The 21301-nt window shown below is 31.3% G+C and overlaps 1 protein-coding gene across 8 annotated transcripts; it reads left to right on the forward strand.

The window, feature by feature from the left end:
* The first annotated feature begins 15931 nt into the window (after nucleotides 1-15931).
* Nucleotides 15932-21061, forward strand: LOC109791851 (trihelix transcription factor GT-3b). Of its 8 annotated transcripts, none has more exons than XR_014433305.1 (4): nucleotides 15932-16464; nucleotides 16844-17485; nucleotides 19013-19118; nucleotides 20829-21061. XR_014433305.1 is itself a non-coding variant. In XM_020351202.3 (2 exons), exons 1-2 carry the CDS (start codon nucleotides 16168-16170, stop codon nucleotides 17408-17410), a joined length of 864 nt encoding a protein of 287 aa, XP_020206791.1. In that variant the 5' UTR covers nucleotides 15932-16167; the 3' UTR covers nucleotides 17411-17561. The 8 variants fall into 8 exon arrangements, 1 of the variants encoding a protein (XP_020206791.1); XR_002239065.3 differs by having other exon boundaries at nucleotides 19040-19118; XR_014433306.1 differs by lacking the exon at nucleotides 20829-21061 and adding an exon at nucleotides 19500-19677.
* The last annotated feature ends 240 nt before the right edge of the window (nucleotides 21062-21301 follow it).

The raw sequence follows: 21301 nt of genomic DNA on the forward strand, positions 1-21301 counted from the left end.
AAACACACACATCAAGGTTGAGTTGATGATACTATATTTTTCTTCAATAAAAATATTTATTATTCTTTTTTTGCTTCAACTAAAGAAAAATTAAGGATCCATCATTGAGCGAAATTAAGAGGGTAAAACAATGATTATTTTTTTTTGAAATCCTTATTCCTCAACTTGCAATTTTCACAACATGAAAGTTCTAAGTGGCAAAATAAATAAAAGAGTATTAGGTTTAGACCTCATAAAATTCTTAATTAGTTGAGAAATGTGTGCTTATTTAAGCCAAAAATGTTAAAGGAAATTTCTTTTACATTAAAACCCTTCTTATTTTCTAAAATTCCTTTTTAATTTTTTTGAAACTACTTCTTAATTGTAAAATCGTATTTTTAAATTGCTCACTAATCTCCCAAAACATATTTATCAATTAAATTTCTTATATTACTTTATTTATAAACAAAAAATTTGGAGTGTTAATTACATTTTACACCATTCTATCATGAATCTCATTATTTGTACAAATCTCAAAAAACATATTACAAAATATTATTATTATGTTTTCTGAAAAGGAATTTCATCAATACAAAAACTTATTAAACGATTAAAGTTAAGACAAAACTTAGACACAGTTGGTATTATTTTTTAATCAGAATTAAAGTTTTACTTTGATAATACATAAATATATATTAATAAAACTTGTATTAAATACAAATGTATAATAACAAAGTAAAATTTTAATTTTGATTCAAAAATAACACCAACTATATCTAAAAAAGTGTATCTAAATCTTTTCTTCAAAGTTATTATTGTATTCACATATAATATCCTAAGTGCATTGATGTTAAATGTATCAATTTATACTATAGCGACCTGTCGTGGCCGTTACACTACGAAACAACACTACACACTACTAGAATATATATATTAAAATAGTATAATAAAATATTTACAACACAAGTTTCTAATCAAGCAACCAACAGCAATCAATTATATACAACAAAGTATGCTACTATAAGGTAGCCTACAAAAAAAATACCCATCTTCAGGCACCTCCTGTGGCCTCTAGCAGCTATCTCCCAGCCTATTCCTGCCTTGCTCCCATACAACGTATGATCATCGCAGTCCAAACTACATGGAAACATGCAAGGGTAAGCTAGAGACAATAAACAACTCATAAATATCAAATATGAAAGACAATTATATAATCATCTTCACATCCGACACAAAAGATAAACAACACATATATTATACATCTTAACATCATTTCAACTTGATTGCACATATCAACGCTGTATCAACACTTCAACACAACTACTGTACAAACCATTGGAATAGTTATCATATTCATCATAACAACAACCAACACATGTGTTACACACCTCTCAACAACACATGTTTAAAACAACTTACAACACAGGTAATCTAGCGACACTAGCATCATCATCAACTTGTATACAATTAAGCAACTTACAACATAACAGCACTATCATCATCCTCAACAGGATCAACATACAACACAATCACATTTTAACAACACAACAACATAGATACAACTCTTATCAATAACAAATCAACTCATCAACAACTTATGCATCGTCACGCATTTCAATTCGGAGATCTCCAATAACTGAGGTTGAGCAGTCTAGGTGGCATAAACCCTACCGAAGTCAGCGTTTGACCTATCTCAACCAGGTCAGGTATAGGACATCATTAGGAACTCCGAAGAGAACCAGGTATAAACAACAATAGGCGATTGCTCAGGTGTGCCACTTAGACTCGGAGGTCCAGTACTATTGTCAGGACAGAAGGGTTTAAGTATGAGCCTACCACGACCTTGGTTAGCATCACCAATCCACATATGGAGTTAGCCCACCCATTGTCCTCCAAGTACCACGCACCCTCCAGTACCTAGTCAAAGACTACATCTCTAACTAGATACCTTACTCAAATTGGTCATTCAACCATGGCATGAAATATACAACTATTCTCTAACAACTTAACAACATAGTCTACTAATAACATCTATATAAATCACACACATCTACACACTTCACATCATGCTTCTCACAACTCACAATATTATCATCATGCACTTCACAACTTTCAACTATATCATCTCATCATATTTCACAACATAAACATGTCCACACATAACATATAGCAACTTTATCAACTTAATTTCAACATGCTTCAACAATATCATAGATCAACACACAACTTGTAAACAACTTCATTATACTCAACATGCATCTCTTCATTTCACTTTCTACTCATCATACATCTCAATGTAATTATACAACTCCATATGAGTTCCTAAACTCACATACAACCAAACAACATATAATCTAGCTTCCCTTACCTGAAAATTGGCTCAGAATAGCCAAGAACTTGAGAAGAAGTAGAATTTTCTTTCCGAAGCTCAACCCGAAACTTCAATCCACCCAAATCAAGCTTTCTAGTCCAGAGTCTTTCTCTCTAAAACTTCTCTCTAAAAATCTCTCCTTCTCCTCAACTGCACAACCTCTATTTATAGAAGTCTGAAATGGCCAGTACACGGCCCGTTTCAAATCCGGAATGGCCCGTTCTGGGCTCCTTCATTATGTGTAAAATTCACATGCAGAACGGCCCGTTCTAGCATGTCTAGAATGACCCGTTCTAAAATCGAAATGGCTCGTTTTGGAGTTGAATTTAACTCACAATGACTATTTTAGAACGGCCCGTTCCAGTCCAAGATTCATAGGCCTATTTAGTAGTTTAGAACGGCCCGTTCCAGTTTGGGAACGACCTGTTCTAGACTACTAAATCACCAGTGTTTTAATAGTTTGGAATAGCCCGTTCCAATCTGGGAACAGCCCGTTCCAATCTGGGAACACCCCGTTCCAGTCTATTAACTACTTTACATATACTACATTTTTTTATTTGTTTTTTAACAAATGAAAGTTAGTTTTTTTTTTAATGTGCTAACCATTTGTGAACAATTGTTGTAGTTGTAATCATGTTAATTATACTCATCCTGACTTAACGGTTGGAAATCCTTCTCATAGTTGGAGTCAAATCCATCTTCGAAATATTTTGCTCTGATCTCAATTGAATGAACTAATCACGACCAAGGAAAGGTGAAGAGAACTCCAATTTATGATGACTAATTTCCCATTGGACGTGCCAAGCAATTGTTGTTGGCTCTAAATTTGACTTATTATTAGTCGTGTAAACAATCAATAACCAGCTAGTCAATTTCCTCGTAGGGGATTGACTCGAGAAAGAGACTTTGATCGATTTGCCATTAATTGGATTCCAAATCCACTCTAAAAAGCTTTTTATCTATCGTGAAATGAAACTTAGCTAAATTACCTACTCTTATGAAATTGTGGGTAGAAGTAGTTTTGTGAATGACTAAAAAACAATAAATTAGTTATAAATAAAAGACAAATTGCTGAAAATAATATATTTGTTTTAATTAGTCAGAGACCTTGAATACATTTTTTTCCCGCTATTTATATAGGCTTACAACTATTGGTAATTTTCCCTATACCAAACTACCCGTTACTCACGTTTTTTGGAGATTTTGGGGGCTTGCTATTTTTCTCATTGTCGCCCTAAAGTAACTACTTCTAATTACTTCCCATGTTCAAATATTCAATGCATGATCGAATTTGAATTCATTTTTAACCACATTATTGGTATCGAATATCTACTACTAAAAATAGTAATTAATTTTTGTCAAGAATTTACAGTATTTACAAATTAATTTTTGTCAAGAATTCACAGTATTTACAGAGTGAATATTCTTCTTCTAACATAGTTTATTCTATACTTAAATTTAGAATTTAAATCTAAAACAATTTGATTAATGAACATTAGTTATTAGCACCCCGTGCCAACCAGTGTTATGAAATTGGTTTGGATTTGGGTATTTTAGGATGTTATTTACATTGGGAACATCAACCATACATTAAATTAGTTATTAGTATTTTTTAGCACAATTTTATTCTATATAAAACATATTTTTAAAACACAAATAAATGAATATTGATCATAACATTATATTATGAATATTTAATTTATTTGAAATTTATTGTGTTTAATCATTAAAATACTATTACAACATTTAATGGTTAAAATTTAAATTTACACTAAAAAAATTGCTTGGAAAGTATAAGATGATTTAAAGTTTGACAACCAAATGATCGTTTGCCACCTAGTTTGCAAAGCACGATGCATGTACTCTATACGTGTCTAATATTTAAATAATCAGATTTAGTTTGCATGCAAAATGGGTAAATTAATTATACACATTATTCGGAGGAAAAATGAAACAGAAAAATAAATACTCGACTAATTTTAAATATGCATTCCTTTTTCATGGCCTCCCAACCTGCAATGTTTTTCGTTTTTGGGTGTTCTATCCTCTTTTCGTGTGTAAGAAATAAAGTAAAGGGAGAAAAATTAGGTAAAGTGTCGAAGATTGTCTCCCAATAAACCCTAAAGTAGGATTGGTGAACTAATTAATAAATGTTAATTAAATCATAAATAAGCATAATAAATCATAAAATGTCAATATGTCTTATTATATACTTTTGTTACCTTTCAAATCGTCCTTTAATTAAACACTTCTAAACAATACGTTCACACGATGCACTGTATCTTAAAAAATATTCTTTCAAGTTTCTTTAGTCATCCAAATAAAAAAAATTTGTTTTTGTTTTAATACATCTTTGAATTACAATTTCAAGTTCTAGCTAGCTTAATTAGGGTATTGAGTCTGACTTTTGCATATATTTTAAAAGAAAAACTGTCACTCATAATTAATAACCTTATTTAATTAAATAAAATTACCACCAATAAAATATATATATACATACAAGTTATGGAAAGAATTTTTTTTTTTTGACATGCTATATTTGCTTGGTTAACATTAGAGAGGTGGAAAATTATGCAAATGGTACTTCTGGATCTCACAGACCATGACATAGTCCATTAAATCCCCATTCCACGTGGTTTTGGGTTCTCATGAATGACTATATATTTATTTAAAACCCCAAAATTCTGACAAAACTTATTCACTAAGCTATATAAAAATGGAACTTCAAAGTTTCCAATGTCTGCTATTATTTTTGTAGCAATGGGCATAAGCGTGAATTTTAAAAGAGTGGGTCAATCACGTTGCTACATGGTCCTCGTCATGGCAAAAGGAAATTAACCAAGCAACTTCTCTCAATTATTTCATCTTTATCCATTCTTGTCTTTCGTACTCCACGGGATGGTCAATTTCCAACAAATATTCTTTCCTACTCTTTCCATTAATATTTGTTTATCATGTTTATTCATTCATACAGAACTAATTTAAGTTCAAACTTAATTAATTAATTATATATATAATTATTTTGACTCACCCAATTATATAGTGTTAAAGTGGGAGCTAGTGATATTATTTCTCAAAAATCAATTGTATATGATTGCTATTTACTCATATTTAATAATAGAATAATTTTAAATCATAATATAATTAAAAAATTAGGATGAGAAAAAGTTGTATAAATGTATAGTCGTAAAATGTGAATATAAAACCAGCTTTGGGATAGATTCACACGGGAATTGGAATGGTACATTCGATTGTTTGTCAAAATCACAAAAGTGAATTATCTCAAAACATATTAATTTGATCCACTTTTTTTAATTTTTTATTTTATATTTTATAATTGATAACTATTATAAACAATGTGATCCAAAGAAATTGTTGACCCACTACCCAAAGATGAAGAGAGAAGTATTATTTTCAATTGAGGTGGTTGGTTAAACTTTTGTGAATAATACAAACTACATAATATATTTTTAACCAATAATACGATGATTATGTTCTAATAACAATCCAATTGAATGCATAATATATGATTCTAATTAATCAACTCAATTGGATCAACCAATATATCCATGGGAAAATACCCAACATGATAACAAATATTTGAAGCAATATAATTAGTTAACAAAGTTATGGAAAAGAATCGTCTCCCATTCTATTGATCAATAGGTAATTATATACAAGTATACAGGCTAAATTATCTCCCTCATATCTTTGATATGATTTGGCAATATTCTGCAATAAAGGAGAATTAAAACCAACAAAATATACGCCAAATTAAATATTCTAATTGAGGAAATAATCTCAAGAATTATGCATGAGAGCATAACCCGTATATCATATCCCATATTACCCTCCCTCAAGGTGGAGCATGAGGATTACGAATGCCCAGCTTGTTAAGCAGAGTCTGAAATTGATGTCGTCCCAAGGCTTTTGTAAGGATGTCGGCAAGTTGCTCTTGTGACGGAACATATGATGGTTGAATGGTGCCTTGGAGTATCTCATTACGAATGAAATGACAATCCACTTCAATATGCTTTGTCCGTTCATGAAAAACTGGATTTTTCGCTATATGCAAAGCAGCCTGACTATCACAGTGGAGGTGCATAGGTCCTTTATGAGAAATGCCTAAATCAGCCAGTAAGCTCCGGAGCCACTTAAGTTCACAACAAGTAGTAGCCATAGAACGGTATTCTGCTTCAGCAGATGAACGAGAGACAGTATGTTGTTTCTTGGTTTTCCAAGATATAGGAGAGTGACCCAAGAACACAACCCATCCAGTAGTTGAACGCCGAGTTAATGGACATCCGGCCCAGTCGGAATCACACCATCCATGTAGTTGGAAATCAGATGTGCTTTTGAAGAGAATTCCTTGCCCAGGACTTCCTTTGAGGTATCTCACAATTCGAATGGCTGCATTCCAATGTTCTTCACGCGGTTGTTGCATGAATTGCGACAAGGTATGAACACAGTAGGACAATTCCGGTCTGGTAAAACACAAGTATATGAGGCGCCCAACAAGGCGTCGATACCTGTCAGGTTGATCAATGTAGCGTCCAGTGGCGAGTCCAAGTTGATGATTCTGCTCAAGAGGTGTAGCCATGGGCTGTGCACCAAGCAGGCCTGCTTCTTCAATGATGTCTAATGCATATTTACGTTGACACAAAAATATTCCACTTGAATTCCTTGCAACTTCTACTCCCAAAAAATATTTTAAATGTCCCAAGTCTTTCATGTGAAAGCACTTGCTAAGATATTCTTTAAAGCGTTGAATTGCAGCGGAATCGTTCCCACATATGATTAAATCATCTACATATACCAGAACCATCATTTGCACTCCATGGGCAAGAAGAGTAAAAAGTGAGTGGTCACAACCTGATTGACGGAATCCAAAGTTTATCAAAGCAGATGATAATTTGGCAAACCAACAACGAGGGGCTTGCTTCAAACCGTATAAAGACTTTTTCAATTTACAAACATGGTTCGGTTGAGAAGCATGAAAGCCCGGAGGAAGCTTCATGTAGACATCTTCATGTAAATCACCATGAAGGAAAGCATTGTGGACGTCCATTTGATGCAATTCCCACTTCTTTGTCGCTGCAACAGCAAGAACAAGGCGAACCGTAACCATTTTGACAACAGGGGCAAATGTCTCAGTATAGTCAACCCCTTCTTTTTTATGATTCCCGAGAATAACCAGCCTCGCCTTGTATCGCTCTATCGTGCCATCTGAATTATGCTTGATCTTGTATACCCATTTACAACCAAGAGGTTTCTTCCCATCCGGTAGAGTTTCTAGAGACCATGTTCCATTGGCTTCTAGTGCATGAAGTTCTTGCTGCATTGCAAGCCTCCATTTGGCATCTTGCACTGCTTCAGCATAATGAATGGGTTCTTGGGCTAGAGTAATAGCAGCAACAAACCTGCAATGCTTTTCAGAGAAATTTTCACAACTTATATAGTGAGATATAGGATAGGGAGTACCTGAAGAATACTGTGAAGTGGATTGACTTGGAGATGGACTTAACTTCTTTATGGTGTGAGTTACATACTCACGTAGCTTCACGGAAGGCAATTTGGTACGATGACCTCTTCCTAGTTCCTCCAAACTGCTTTGACGAACAAGCTCTAGTGAGTCAACATTACGAGTTGAATTATTTCCTTCTTCTACGAGCTCATCACTTCTCTCACTGTCTAAGGCAACAGTTCCCTCCCTCACTTCAGAACCTACAACTACCTCATTGAATGTATTTTCTCCCATCCTTGTGTCATTATCCAAATCATTATCATCATCATTATCCAATGTATCGTTCATTAACGACGAATCCACAGATAAATCATATTTGACCCCAGCTGTAGGTGTGAAAGGAAATTCCATTTCAAAGAACTCAACATCACGAGACACAAAATAGCATTGAGTATCTAAATCAAATAATTTCCAACCCTTCTTCCCATAGGGGTAACCCACAAAGATATACTTTCGACTTCGACTAGCAAACTTATCACCATGTCTATCCAAGTTGTGTGCATAGCATAAACAACCAAAAACTTTTAAATGCTCATACATGGGAGCTTGACCATACAACATCTCATACGGTGTTTTTCCAGACAACACTGGAGTGGGAGTACGATTAATCAAGTATCCAGCTGTTAAGACACACTCACCCCAAAAAGAAATAGGGAGATTACCTTGAAATCGTAGAGCACGAGCAACATTAAGAATGTGTCTATGCTTTCTTTCTACTCTTCCGTTTTGTTGTGGGGTTCCTGGACAAGATGTTTGAAATATTATCCCGTGTTCATGAAAGTAGTTTCTCAAACATGTAAATTCAGTACCATTATCGCTACGTAGCACTTTAATCTGTTTACCAAATTGTCTTTCTATTAATGCAAAGAAATTTAGCAATGTACGTGACACTTCTCTTTTATCAGAAATCAAATAAATCCAAATAGCACGAGAAAAATCATCCATTATTGTCAAAAAATATGAAGCACCACAAGAAGAGGGGGTTCTATAGGGCCCCCACAAATCACAGTGTATTAATTCAAAACTATCACTAGCATTATTTGTACTTAATGGAAATACATCTCTAATTTGCTTAGCCCGTAAACATACATCACATGATTTGTTCTTTAAAATACTGTTATCACACCTCATGTTGGAAGCTAATTTAGTGACCTTGAAAGAAGGGTGCCCCATGCGTTGATGCCACAGATTAAGTTCGCAAGTTCCATTAGCTTTGTGTGCTTTCTCACTTCGGATTCCTTTAAAGAAGTAAAGTCCATCTCGTTGTTCACCCACTCCAATCAGCATCTTCGAAGTGCAATCCTGCATAACACATAAGTTGTTAGTGAAATAGACAACACAATTTGTTTCATTTGTCAATTGAGAAATAGACAACAAGTTGCAACTCAATGTTGGCACATAAAGCACATTTTCCACTTTCAATCCTCCATCAAGTGTCACTGTCCCTTCTTTGTTTGCCATCAGTTGTTTTCCATCTGGAAGTCTCACTGGACACCCAATTACGTCTCTCAGCCCACATAATAAACTCAAGTTTCCTGTCATGTGGCTAGAGGCCCCTGTGTCTATGATCCACTCACTATGTTTACCTGTCATTTTGTCACTTGTGGTTCCTTTGTGATTGTTCAACAAATCCTTTAGAGTTTTCCATTGTTCAGATCTTAGTTCACTCAATGCTTTTTCATTAGTCCCATTGGTTTCTCCATTCACTTGCATTGCATTTGCTCGAAAACCTCCATTCAAATTTCCTGAATTATCTTTTGCATGCAAGTCATACGGTGAAGGTATCTTTTTCACCAATTCGGTCTTCTTCTCGATCTCAGCTTTATCCATGAGAAGAGTTTTGTCACACGTTCTCACCGAAACTTTATACGCTCTGATACCATAACAAAGTTATGGAAAAGAATCGTCTCCCATTCTATTGATCAATAGGTAATTATATACAAATATACAGGCTAAATTATCTCCCTCATATCTTTGATATGATTTGGCAATATTCTGCAATAAAGGAGAATTAAAACCAACAAAATATACGCCAAATTAAATATTCTAATTGAGGAAATAATCTCAAGAATTATGCATGAGAGCATAACCCGTATATCATATCCCATATTATTAGTCTAAAAAAAAACTTCAGTTCAATTAGTCGATCCTTATTAGATTAAATTTAAATTTAATTAACACTTATAGAATAATTATGAGAATATAATTATTTTAATTTTGATGCATAAGAAATGGTGGTATGAAGTTAAATAAGCGTATGTGATGATGAAAAATATCGTGGGTTATAACGACCCACGTGTGTTAATACGAGAATTTTACATTACACCAACCTTCACATTCAAATTTGAGAATATCTCTGTGGGACTGCAACGTATCACGTTTTTATTTGCGGAAAGGGACGAGGAAGCTACTGCACTTGGACTCCTATAAAATTCTACCATGCTCCACGCCACAATTAATGCATGCCTAAATGTTTTAAATCTATCTACCGCCATTTCATTAACCATTATAAAAATTTAAATATTTTCATTTCCAAATAACTTTGTTACTTTATTTTTAGAATTTTATAAGAGAAATAAAACAGATATTTCTGCATTATAATTAAAATCCACGAATTAGCTGACATTCATTAATTAATATTACACCCAATGAACTTAAAATTAGAATAATGGGTGATATATTTAAAAGTGATAATTATCTAGAAATAATAAAGCATGTCGGTAAACATTGATAAAATAGCAAGAATGTTATAGAACCTTGCACACTGATTAATTTCTATTACACGTAGTGTCAAAATCAAAAGGCTAAACCGTTGATCAAAGTCTGAAGAAGAGGCTCTAGAATAGCAGAACCGGTAACGTTCCAAGTTAGAGAGGGTCCACCGGTTTCCTCCACGTGGACGGCTGTGGTTGGTCATTCACACGTCGGATTTCACAAACCAGAAATTCGCGTATACATCATAGCAACCAAAGGCGTACACATCTCCCTCTTCCCTTAAGAATAATAATAATATTCTATTTTATACATAAAAGTATAGATCTTATATAAAGTGGGGTTATGAGTGTAACTAAAAATCTTATCAAAGTGGGGCAAGTACTAACTTTCTACTATCTTCTCTGTAGCTTGAATTTAAAATTCGGATCGAACTGGCCGGTCAGACCAGTTAAACCTAATTTAACCGATCTAAATTTTAAGTTGGATCGGTTATGCAGTCGACCCGTTTCAAACTAGATTGAACCGGACAGTTTTTTGATTTTAAATATTTGTTTTATACATATTCTCATATTTATATAGATATTAATTAAATATTTACTCATATAATGTTTTAATATTTAAAAAAAATTATAAGTATTTACAAAAAAAATATTTTTAAAAAATATTTAATAAAATATTTTAATCATATATTTTAATTATTTATAACAGTTTTTTTAAGTTATAAAAATTGGAAAATAAAATCTGCATAAAAAAATTTAAAGAATGTAATTAAAATTCAAATAAAATCTGTATAAAAAAAAAGTTTGAACATTATAAAATTAAAATTTTGACATTTTTTATAATTATACTTATAACAATAAGTGAATTTAGAAATTAAATTTTAAATGTTTAATCTCATAAATTTAAAGTTTAAACAATAATTATTAAAATAAAATATTTTAATTCATAAATTAAAATAAAAGATAATGAAATATAATACTTAACTATTATAAAACTAAAAGAAAATTTAAACAAAATCATATTTGCAAGAGTTTAAATAAATTATAAGTCAATAAAATCATGTTCAACACAATCTTGAAAACATCCTAAGAATTAGAATATTAGCAAGTTTAAAAAGTCAATATATTTATAAGGATATTTACATAAATTAAATTTTAATGGGCATAATATGCCAGTATAAAAAATACTCATACCCATTATTCACTAATATCTATTTACAATATCTAGTTTTTACTCATTTTGGATTTATCCATAAAAACTTGTAGATATGAGATTTTTTAAACATATCTAGGCATAATTTAATCTTACAAAATTGACTTATAAGATAAGAATTGTCTTCTACTTACAAACTTATTTATTATTTTTTTTTATATCTATTCAATATAAAATTTCAATTTTTTTTCTCAATAATAGATTAGAACAAGAAACAATTTCATATAAGAATATAATTAACCACTAACTTCTTAAAATTTTTTCAGTTAAATTACATATTGTTTATCTATTCCCAACACAAGTACGTAATGAAAAGTTCAAAACACGATAAAAAGGAATTCGATCTTAAAATCTTGTTAATAAGATGTTAGTGGTTAAGCAGCACAACTCTTGTGAGACATATATGAATAATAATATAAAATGAATATATAAATAGATAATAATGGTAATGTAAGGTTTTACTAATCAAGAGTTTAGTTTTCCTCTTTTTGGCTATTGTTAGGTGAAATGAAATCTGAACTTAAAGAATTTTAATATGTATTTATCCCTTAATGGATATTGGAGTTTATTAATTGTTAGAGTCTTTTGTTGGAGGAATGTTGAGGAATTATTTAAGCAGTTAATTAACAAATGATAAAAATCCATGCACATTATTTTATCGATCACAAGAAATGTACATGAACATAAGCGACGAAACATGACCATTGACCAGATGCAAGTTATGGATAATAACGTACGGATCAGACAAAAGAAAAAAATTAATTGGAGTTTCTAAAATATGTTCAAACCCAACTAAAGCTTATACTTTTTCGTGTTATATTTACAAGTCTTTACAGGTTCTGAATTAAGTAATGATCCGGTTATATAAGAGATGACACTGTTAATTAATTTTCCTTATTTTTACTAGTTAAAACTTATTATTAAATTTTATTTTTCTTATTTTTATATCTAAATTTACATTCAGGAAGTGATAAACAATTCATAATTTTACTGAAAATTTTTAAATAAATTAATAGTTACATAGAGTTTTGTGTTTTTATTTTAATCTAAATTTTTAACTAAAAAAATTACGTTATATACGATCAAATTGAGTTGAAAACTAATTCAAATATAAAATTTAAAACCAAAGTGATACATCTTATCATGCAGTTTCGGATCAACCGACACATTTTGTAACTTCGATAAATATTTGAACACTAAATGAAAATAAAATTTATAAATGATTATATTGAATTTGAGTTTGATTTTATTTGTTAATGCATTTGTATATCATCAAAATTTAAATAATAACTACAACATACTTAAATTTTAAATGACTTTTTATTTTAGAAGAATTTTCAAATCACTTAAGCATACATAATTAACTAATAATATAAGTTCACATGACTCAAAATTAAAATCTTATAATCACTAATACAAAAAGGGTAATTTACATTTATTATTTTAAATTTTTTATGTCAGAAAAAAGTCTGACGTTAATGCGGGAGACGTAAATTTTCGTTGGTTATGATAGCTAACGTAAATTTACGTCGGACATTGCAAAGACCTGACGTAAAAAAGTTGTAAACAAAAAAAAAACATAACGAGTACAAGCAGAACAGGTCGTTCTGTTTGGAGAACGGGCCGTTCTGTTTCGAAAACAGGATGTTCCACATGATATTAACTAATATATCAACAAATGATGATCCACCCAAATGCGAAGAAGAGAATAATATTAACTAATATATTAATAGATCAATACATACATTTATTTTCAACAAATTAGCTAATATATTAAGAAAGTATTTTTCAAACTAACTTCAAACATTAGTGGAAAAAAAACTTTTAAAATCGATTATTTTTAACTTTTAAAATCGGTTATTTTTAACTTTTAAAATCGGTTCTTTAACCGATCTTGAAAGAGCTGATTTTAAAAGTCTAACTTTTAAAATCGGTTAAACAACCGATTCTAAAAGTTAACTTTTAAGATCGGTTGTTTTATAACCGATCTTAAAAGTATGGCTGTGGAAAAAAATTAAACTGGAATGGGCCGTTCCAATCTGATTAAAATGCATAAAAGGTCACTTTTAGAACGATCCGTTCTCCCAGGGAGAACGGCCCGTTCCCCTTGCAGAATGGGCCGTTCTCCTTGCAGAATGGGCCGTTTTAGGTTTGAACCCAAACTGGACCTACAAAGAAACCAGATATGAGAAAATCATGAAAAAACGAAAAGAGACACAAGAAGAACATGAGAAGACCAAAATGAAAACGAAAACGACAACGAAATTTACCTTATTGGAGACTTTAGAAAATGAGAGCTTTAGAGATTAAACAAATGAATGGAGGGAAAAATTGAAGATAATGAGAATGGAGGGGGAATATAAAATATTTCTGACGATACTTTTAAAGTTATTTAAGAACCGATTTTGTATACTACATACAAAATCGGTTCTGAAATAACTGATTTTAAAAGTAGCACTTTTAAAATCGGTTATAAAAGAACCGATCTTAAAAGTGGCACTTTTAAGATCGGTTATAAAAGAACCGATCTTTAAAGTACTTTTAAGATCGGTTAAATTTCAACCGATCTTAAAAGTGTTCATGTTATTTATTACAGAATTGCCACCGCGTCACTTTTAAGATCGGTTACCTTGTAACCGATCTTAAAACTCCGATTTTAAATCCAATTTTTGCACTAGTGAAACGCGAGCCCAATGCAATCGGTCAAAAATTCAAAAACCACTCAAACGCCCAAATGTACACTCAGATGCAATACACTCAAACGAAATGTTAACTTAGAAGACTCGTTTTGCACATACACTCAAAGCTCTGTTGTTTAAATATTGACTTGCGTGCAAAGAAGAAGAAGTGATGCGAGAAAAATTTGTAAATATTTTACATCGGACCTCATTGGGGCCGATATAAATTGGAAAATTTACGTCGGACACAAGCTATATCTGACGTAGATTTTCAAATTTACGTCGGTCTCTATGAGGTCCAACGTAAAAAACTTGATTATAATTTCGAAAATGCCACTATATTTTTTTAACGTCAAATTTTTTTTGTTCAACAAGAATACAGTGACATAAATTCTATATTTTGTACTAGTGAATATCTTGTACGTGCTAGCTGGGAAACAAGAAAAAGCCACAGAAAACTATGAAAAACAGTGAAAAAAAATTGTTTACTGCAACTAACTAACATCCAATACAATTATTCAAATACTACTTACATATACTGAAATCATTAAACAAGAAAGTCTAATGGGATCAGAGAAGAAAAAAAACAAAAAATAAAAAGACAGAGACAAAGAGAGAGAGGGGAGAATATATCGCTTTAACTCAAAGTTTTGGATTTTGGAAATCCATGCAAAAGTAAGATATAAATCTGGGGGTTACATCCTGGGTATTACGGTCGCCAACCCTTTCCTATGTCACCCTCCCACGAGCGCAGATAAAGAACGCGCACAAAGTTAAATAAAGCATTACACAAAACACAATGAAACCTAAAATAAACAACCTAACTTTAATATTTTCTTTAAACATTATATGCTCATTAGCTATGTATATACTCTAGTACCCTTTTTACTCGTAATTATTCTGCTCAGAATTATAAAATAATGTGTATTATATTTGCAATACTGCAGATAATTATACTTAAAAAATACGCAAGATATATATACATGATAATAATTAACGTTGTAGAATTTCAAAACTATTTATATGTATAAAAAAACTTAGTTAGTCATAGACCGTAGTGGTCGTAGAGGATAAAATAAAAGGAACCGCGGAGTGAGACTTTTCGTGTCAGCGTGACGAAACTTTGACGCAATGTGAACGCTAATAAATAAAGGGAAAAAAAATTAAAACAAAAGGGAACAGAGAGAGAGAGTTTCCGCGTAGATAGATGAGACTGTGATCGAGTTTCAAATTTATTTATTTATTTATTTATATATTTAAAAATGCTTCTAAAAGAGAACAAAAAAAGAAGAAGAATTCAATTTTTTTAAGCATTGCACACATAAGAGACACAAATTTGTGGATGAAATGTCTATTTTAGCTTCCACGAGTTGTTTAATTTTGTTACTATACATATATATAACTTCAATTTTTGGACTCTTAAATTTCTTCCATGAAATAAAGAAACACTTTGCCTTTGTACACCTAAGCCAAAGAAAATCTCTCTTCTTTATTACGCGATTCACACCTTATGTTCACACCACACCTCCACCTACATATATATTCTTCTTCTCTTTTTCTCTCTCTCTCTCTCCTCCATAGCCAAAATTAATTAACACACTCCTCTCAATAACTTTTTCTACACCTCCTCCTTCCCTTCTTCTTCTCCTTCTTTCATATTTCATTGGAGTCTCTCACTTTCAATTTTCATGGAGGGTCATCATCTCCATCACCATCATCGACAACAAATACAACAACACCATCACCACCCTCATAACATCACAACTAGTGTCAACGTGGATGTGACGGATAGGTTCCCCCAATGGAGCATCCAAGAGACAAAAGAGTTCCTCGTGATCCGTGCAGAGCTGGATCAGACTTTCATGGAGACAAAGAGGAACAAGCAGCTTTGGGAAGTCATCTCCAACCGCATGAAGGAAAAGGGTTACCATAGAAGTGCAGAGCAGTGCAAGTGCAAGTGGAAAAACCTAGTTACTCGCTATAAGGTACTATTTTTATATTCATGTATAATATATTAATTACATCAACCCAATTAATAAAATTATTCATATTCATCACATATATTAGCTTATATAGTTTTTGGTCTTTAATATCTCGTCAGAACACCACGTGTCTGTGATCCCATATGATAGCTGGTCTGAAATTATTATGTGTCCATGGTCTTGTTTGAGGTTATTATGTGTCTATGAATTCGGTTGATATTTATCTGACTTGTTTTTCAAGAGATTCGAAAAAAGTAACATTAATCACAAGTTTAAAAATATGTATATTTTAAATAAAAAAGTGGGTGCTGGTGTTGGTGATGTATTCTCATGGGTTTTGTGTAGTGATAGTAGTATATTTTTTTGTTGTTGAGATTTAAAGGGATGTGAAACGATGGAGCCAGAGGCGATGAGGCAGCAATTTCCGTTTTACAATGAGCTTCAAGCGATTTTCACAGCGAGGATGCAGAGAATGTTGTGGGCTGAAGCAGAAGGAGGGTCCAATAAGAAGAAGGGGGTGCAGCATCTATCTTCCGAGGAAGAGGAAGAGGGCAATGAGGAGAGTGAGGGTGATATTCATCACAAGGGTGGTGGCATGAGCAGAAAGAAGAAGAAGGGCAAGATGGTAGTTGGTGGAGGAAGTGGTGGTGGTGTTGCCAACAATAGTAATTTGGAGAGTTTGAAGGAGATAATGGAAGAGTTCATGAGGCAACAGATGCAAATGGAGGCACAATGGATGGAGGCATTTGAGGCAAGGGAGAATGAGAGGAGGTTGAAGGAGATGGAGTGGAGACAAACCATGGAGGCATTGGAGAATGAGAGGATGATGATGGATCAAAGATGGAGAGAGAGGGAGGAGCAAAGAAGGATTAGGGAAGAAGTTAGGGCTGACAAGAGAGATGCTCTAATCACAGCTTTGCTCAACAAGCTTAGAAGAGAAGAGATGTAGTAGATAGTTTGTTTGGTTAGATAGATAGGTAGCTTTTATGTGTCTTTCTTCATGAAGCAAAGCTTAATTTAAGAGGTTTGTTCTTAGAACTCTCAATTTATATATATTATATTGGTCATTAATATATACACTTTAATGGTTCTTGTGGTTAGTTTTACCATCTTATCATATATCTCCTCCTCTTGATTATTTTACCTATCTAAATCAATGAAAAGAATAAAGACAAAACAAAACAAAACAAAAGGTTTAGTATATTCTTCTTTTTTTCCTTTTCTTTAAAGACAAGACTTAAATAAAGTACAATTGTTTTTTAATCAAAATTAAAATTATACTTTGATTATATAAATAAACTATTTCATAAAATGTCAACAATGATAAAACTCTAATTTTAATTAGAAAATTATGATCCTATATATATTATTTTTTTTTCTTTTGGTTTAATTTAGTTGGCACTAGGCAATTGTGTTTGTATTTTTTTTGGGTCATGAAAAAAGAGAGGACCAATGTTGATGATTGAGAGAGGACCAATGTTGATCCCAATATCAAAGCTTTCATAGAGATTCTATTCTAGTAGTAGGTGTAGATAGAGAGAGAAATATATATAAAAGAGCACAATTTGCAGTTCCTAACTAACAACCGAAAACGGGCAAAAGATCCGCAAAACATGTCCACAAGATAACCCATCATAATGTCTATCCATATGTGTGGAGACGCACAATTTCAAGGTTCGCTAAAATCAGTCACTGTACACAAAGTGATTTACATCTACTTTTGGTTATTATATATAAACAAGAAAAGAAAAAAGGAGTATATTTTGTTACATATATGCGTGATATGTATATGCTACTCTTCCATATTTTTATCCGTATATTACACATGGATCAAAAGCTGAAATAGGGTTTTCAATTAAGTGATGAATTATTTGTCGATTCATGTTCTTGAGGGTGTGTCGGTGAAAGCAATATATCCCAGCCGTGTGTCCCGGTTACGTTGAAGACAACGTTATGGTTCAAATTGGGCACAACAATAAAGTGAGATGTATAGATATGATTAAGGTTTATATATATATTGTAAATTTTTCTAGGAACATTTCTAGAAGAAGAAAAAATTAAAACAATTTTTTTCATCAATTAAAATTAACTTGTGTAAGTTAAAAATAAGATCTTAGAGAAATTATTAGGAGAGTTTGTACAAGTTTATTTCAATTTTTTCTTTATATTTTTCTCTCTTAGAAATGTTTTTTTTTTTAGAAGAGGTTGAATAATTCTTTGAGCATCACCTCACATATAGTGGACCATATATCATATTGTATATAATGGTGAGGATGTACAATTAAAGTCTAGCATATTTTTGTGGAGGAAAAATAGAGTGAGACAAATGGATGAAAAATTGTACAAATATGTGGCTTGTGCGTGTATGTTATGTAAATCTATTTTTCATAATGGTGTCCAAGGACTTGATCATTATGTATTGGTAGACCCTATATATAGCCAGATTAATTAATACAAAGAAAAATCATCAGTTTAATTACCTTCAAAGTTGAATCATGATGGATGCCAAAGCCTAATTTGTATGCATGCCCATGAGGTTTTTAATTGATAGCTAGGTGATTTCGTTTTTGCATGCAAGAGTTCATATTCCCCAATGGTGATGACATTGACACTGCATGTGAGAGAGCTAGCGCATGATGATCATTTTCCAGCCTCAGGTATGAACTTGACTTTAAAGTAGCAACACAACACATTATTTTAGCCGTGTCTTCTGTGATAAATTGATTTTTAATCAATAGAATAATTTAAACATAAGAAAGAAAAGATCGCACAGATCAATGATAGAAAAAAGGAGACGTTTGTAATCAAAATAGAAAAGCTAAGATTGCATGATAACTTTTTGTCTTTAAATTTGTCTATGCGTGCGGTGTGTAGGGTATATGCATGTTTAGTTGTTACATATCTACGTTATAGATCTGTAAATTTCTTAATCAAATCTCTCACATTAAAACCGATCGACTTTAGGGGTAGAATTATTCTCAATGACATGTACTTACACAACTCACTTACACGTATTTAGTATTTTCGGATGTATGCAGGAACTTGAGTTAAAGAGGAAATGAAAACAAAAATCTAATCACAGTTTATGGTGGCACAATTTTGTGGATTCACTTTGCTTTGTGATATTTATTTCTAAATGAGAGTTTGTGAATAATCAAGTACACTATCATATTTTATATACTTTAAAAAAAGTTAATTGAATTTTTTTATTTATTACTATGTGGAACTTTAATAATTTCAAAATGCAGTTATATTCTTTTTATATGCATTAGGATGAAATGATTAATAACTAAAGAAACAAAAGCTAACACGTATGTTTTTCATCTTATATATATATATATATATATATATATATATATATATATATATATATATATATATATATATATATATATATATATATATATTGCATTGATTTTACAACTTAAGCTGATATCATATTTTGATTCTTAAAGTTGAACTGGGATTTGATTATTGGATAATTTTTTTTATAAGAACTTATATATACCCGTGAAGAAAAAATAATTTTATTATAAATTAAAATTAGTTTAAAGTATAAAACTAGTTTGTAGAAGTTATTTTATTTAATTTCTATAAATAAATGATTTTATATATTTTAGCTTATGAGAGAATTTTTTTTATAAATGTTTATGAAGAAAATTATTTAAATAAGATTATAATTAAAAAAAGTATTCATGAGACTGTTAAATTAATTCTGCCATGAACATTTGGAATTTGATATAATGCTTATATAGACATATAGAGAAAGAAAGTGAAATACGAATCACTAATATGAGAACAATTAGGTTTGATATCATAATTATACATAAATAATAAAAATTAAGTGAAATTTCTAAAAAAAAACAACTATAGTCAAATGATGTATTAAATTTATACATAAATATAATTACCGTTATTAGCAAAAAAATTGATCAAACTTGCAGGTTTCCTTATCGGCGAAGGAATTACAAGAAAATTCGACTCCATATTATTTAGAAGTAAAATAAAGAAAAGCACTGTATATAAGCATTATTCATTAAATCAACATGTGTGAGTGTGAATGAGAAAGGGTTCCAATTTTATTAAGCATGTGATATTGAATTCAATCCTAAGATTATGTGTAAATAAAATTCTACAGGGAAAGGTCTTTAGCATTTAACTGTGTTTCGAGAAACTAATATATATATATATATATATATATATATATATATATATATATATATATATATATGTTATGAATTAAAACTAGCTAGTTCTATGGATAAAATTCTATTTGTGGCAATTTTTCCCATCAACAATCAATATTATCGTTTTTTTCTCTTTCGATTTTGATAAATCAAATTAAACCGACCATTTGGATATGGCAGGTAGTTCATCATAATTATTCTAACGTGGACCAGAATAATTAAATTCAGGTAACTAACTTGTGTTTCAACCTAATTAATAAAGTTTGTGTTGATCATCATTCCTTTCTCTGTTCATACTTAATTTTTAACAAAACATTTAGAACCATACAAGTTTGAATGCGTTCTTAGCTTATTAGGTATGTTTTTCCTATTCTTGCATGATTATCATAAAAATGAAGAACAGAAGGGAAATAGAAAGAGATATGGATTTGTCTCAGCTGCATGTCTCGTCTATGTCTGCCTGGTTTAACTTTTGGTCTATACTTTGTGGGATATATTTCTTCCTTTTTCCAAATAATAATAATAATTATTATTATATTTCTGTTTTCAGTAAAGTCATTTTTACTATACAAAATGTTTTTTCTTTTCTTTCTATTTTAAGTGGTTTTCCCCGATAAAAGAGTACCTTCATACACCAAACAATTTCGAATAAT

Source organism: Cajanus cajan, chromosome 4, assembly GCF_000230855.2.
Source record: "Cajanus cajan strain Asha chromosome 4, NIPB_CcT2T_4, whole genome shotgun sequence".
NCBI classification, from domain to species: Eukaryota; Viridiplantae; Streptophyta; class Magnoliopsida; order Fabales; family Fabaceae; genus Cajanus; species Cajanus cajan.

Excerpts from the sequence above, each read along its gene's own strand:
- LOC109791851 (XM_020351202.3), top strand. The coding sequence starts at position 16,168 with ATGGAGGGTCATCATCTCCATCACCATCATCGACAACAAATACAACAA. Across the intron at positions 16,465-16,843 it reads ACCTAGTTACTCGCTATAAG|GGATGTGAAACGATGGAGCC; the intron begins GTACTATTTTTA and ends TGAGATTTAAAG.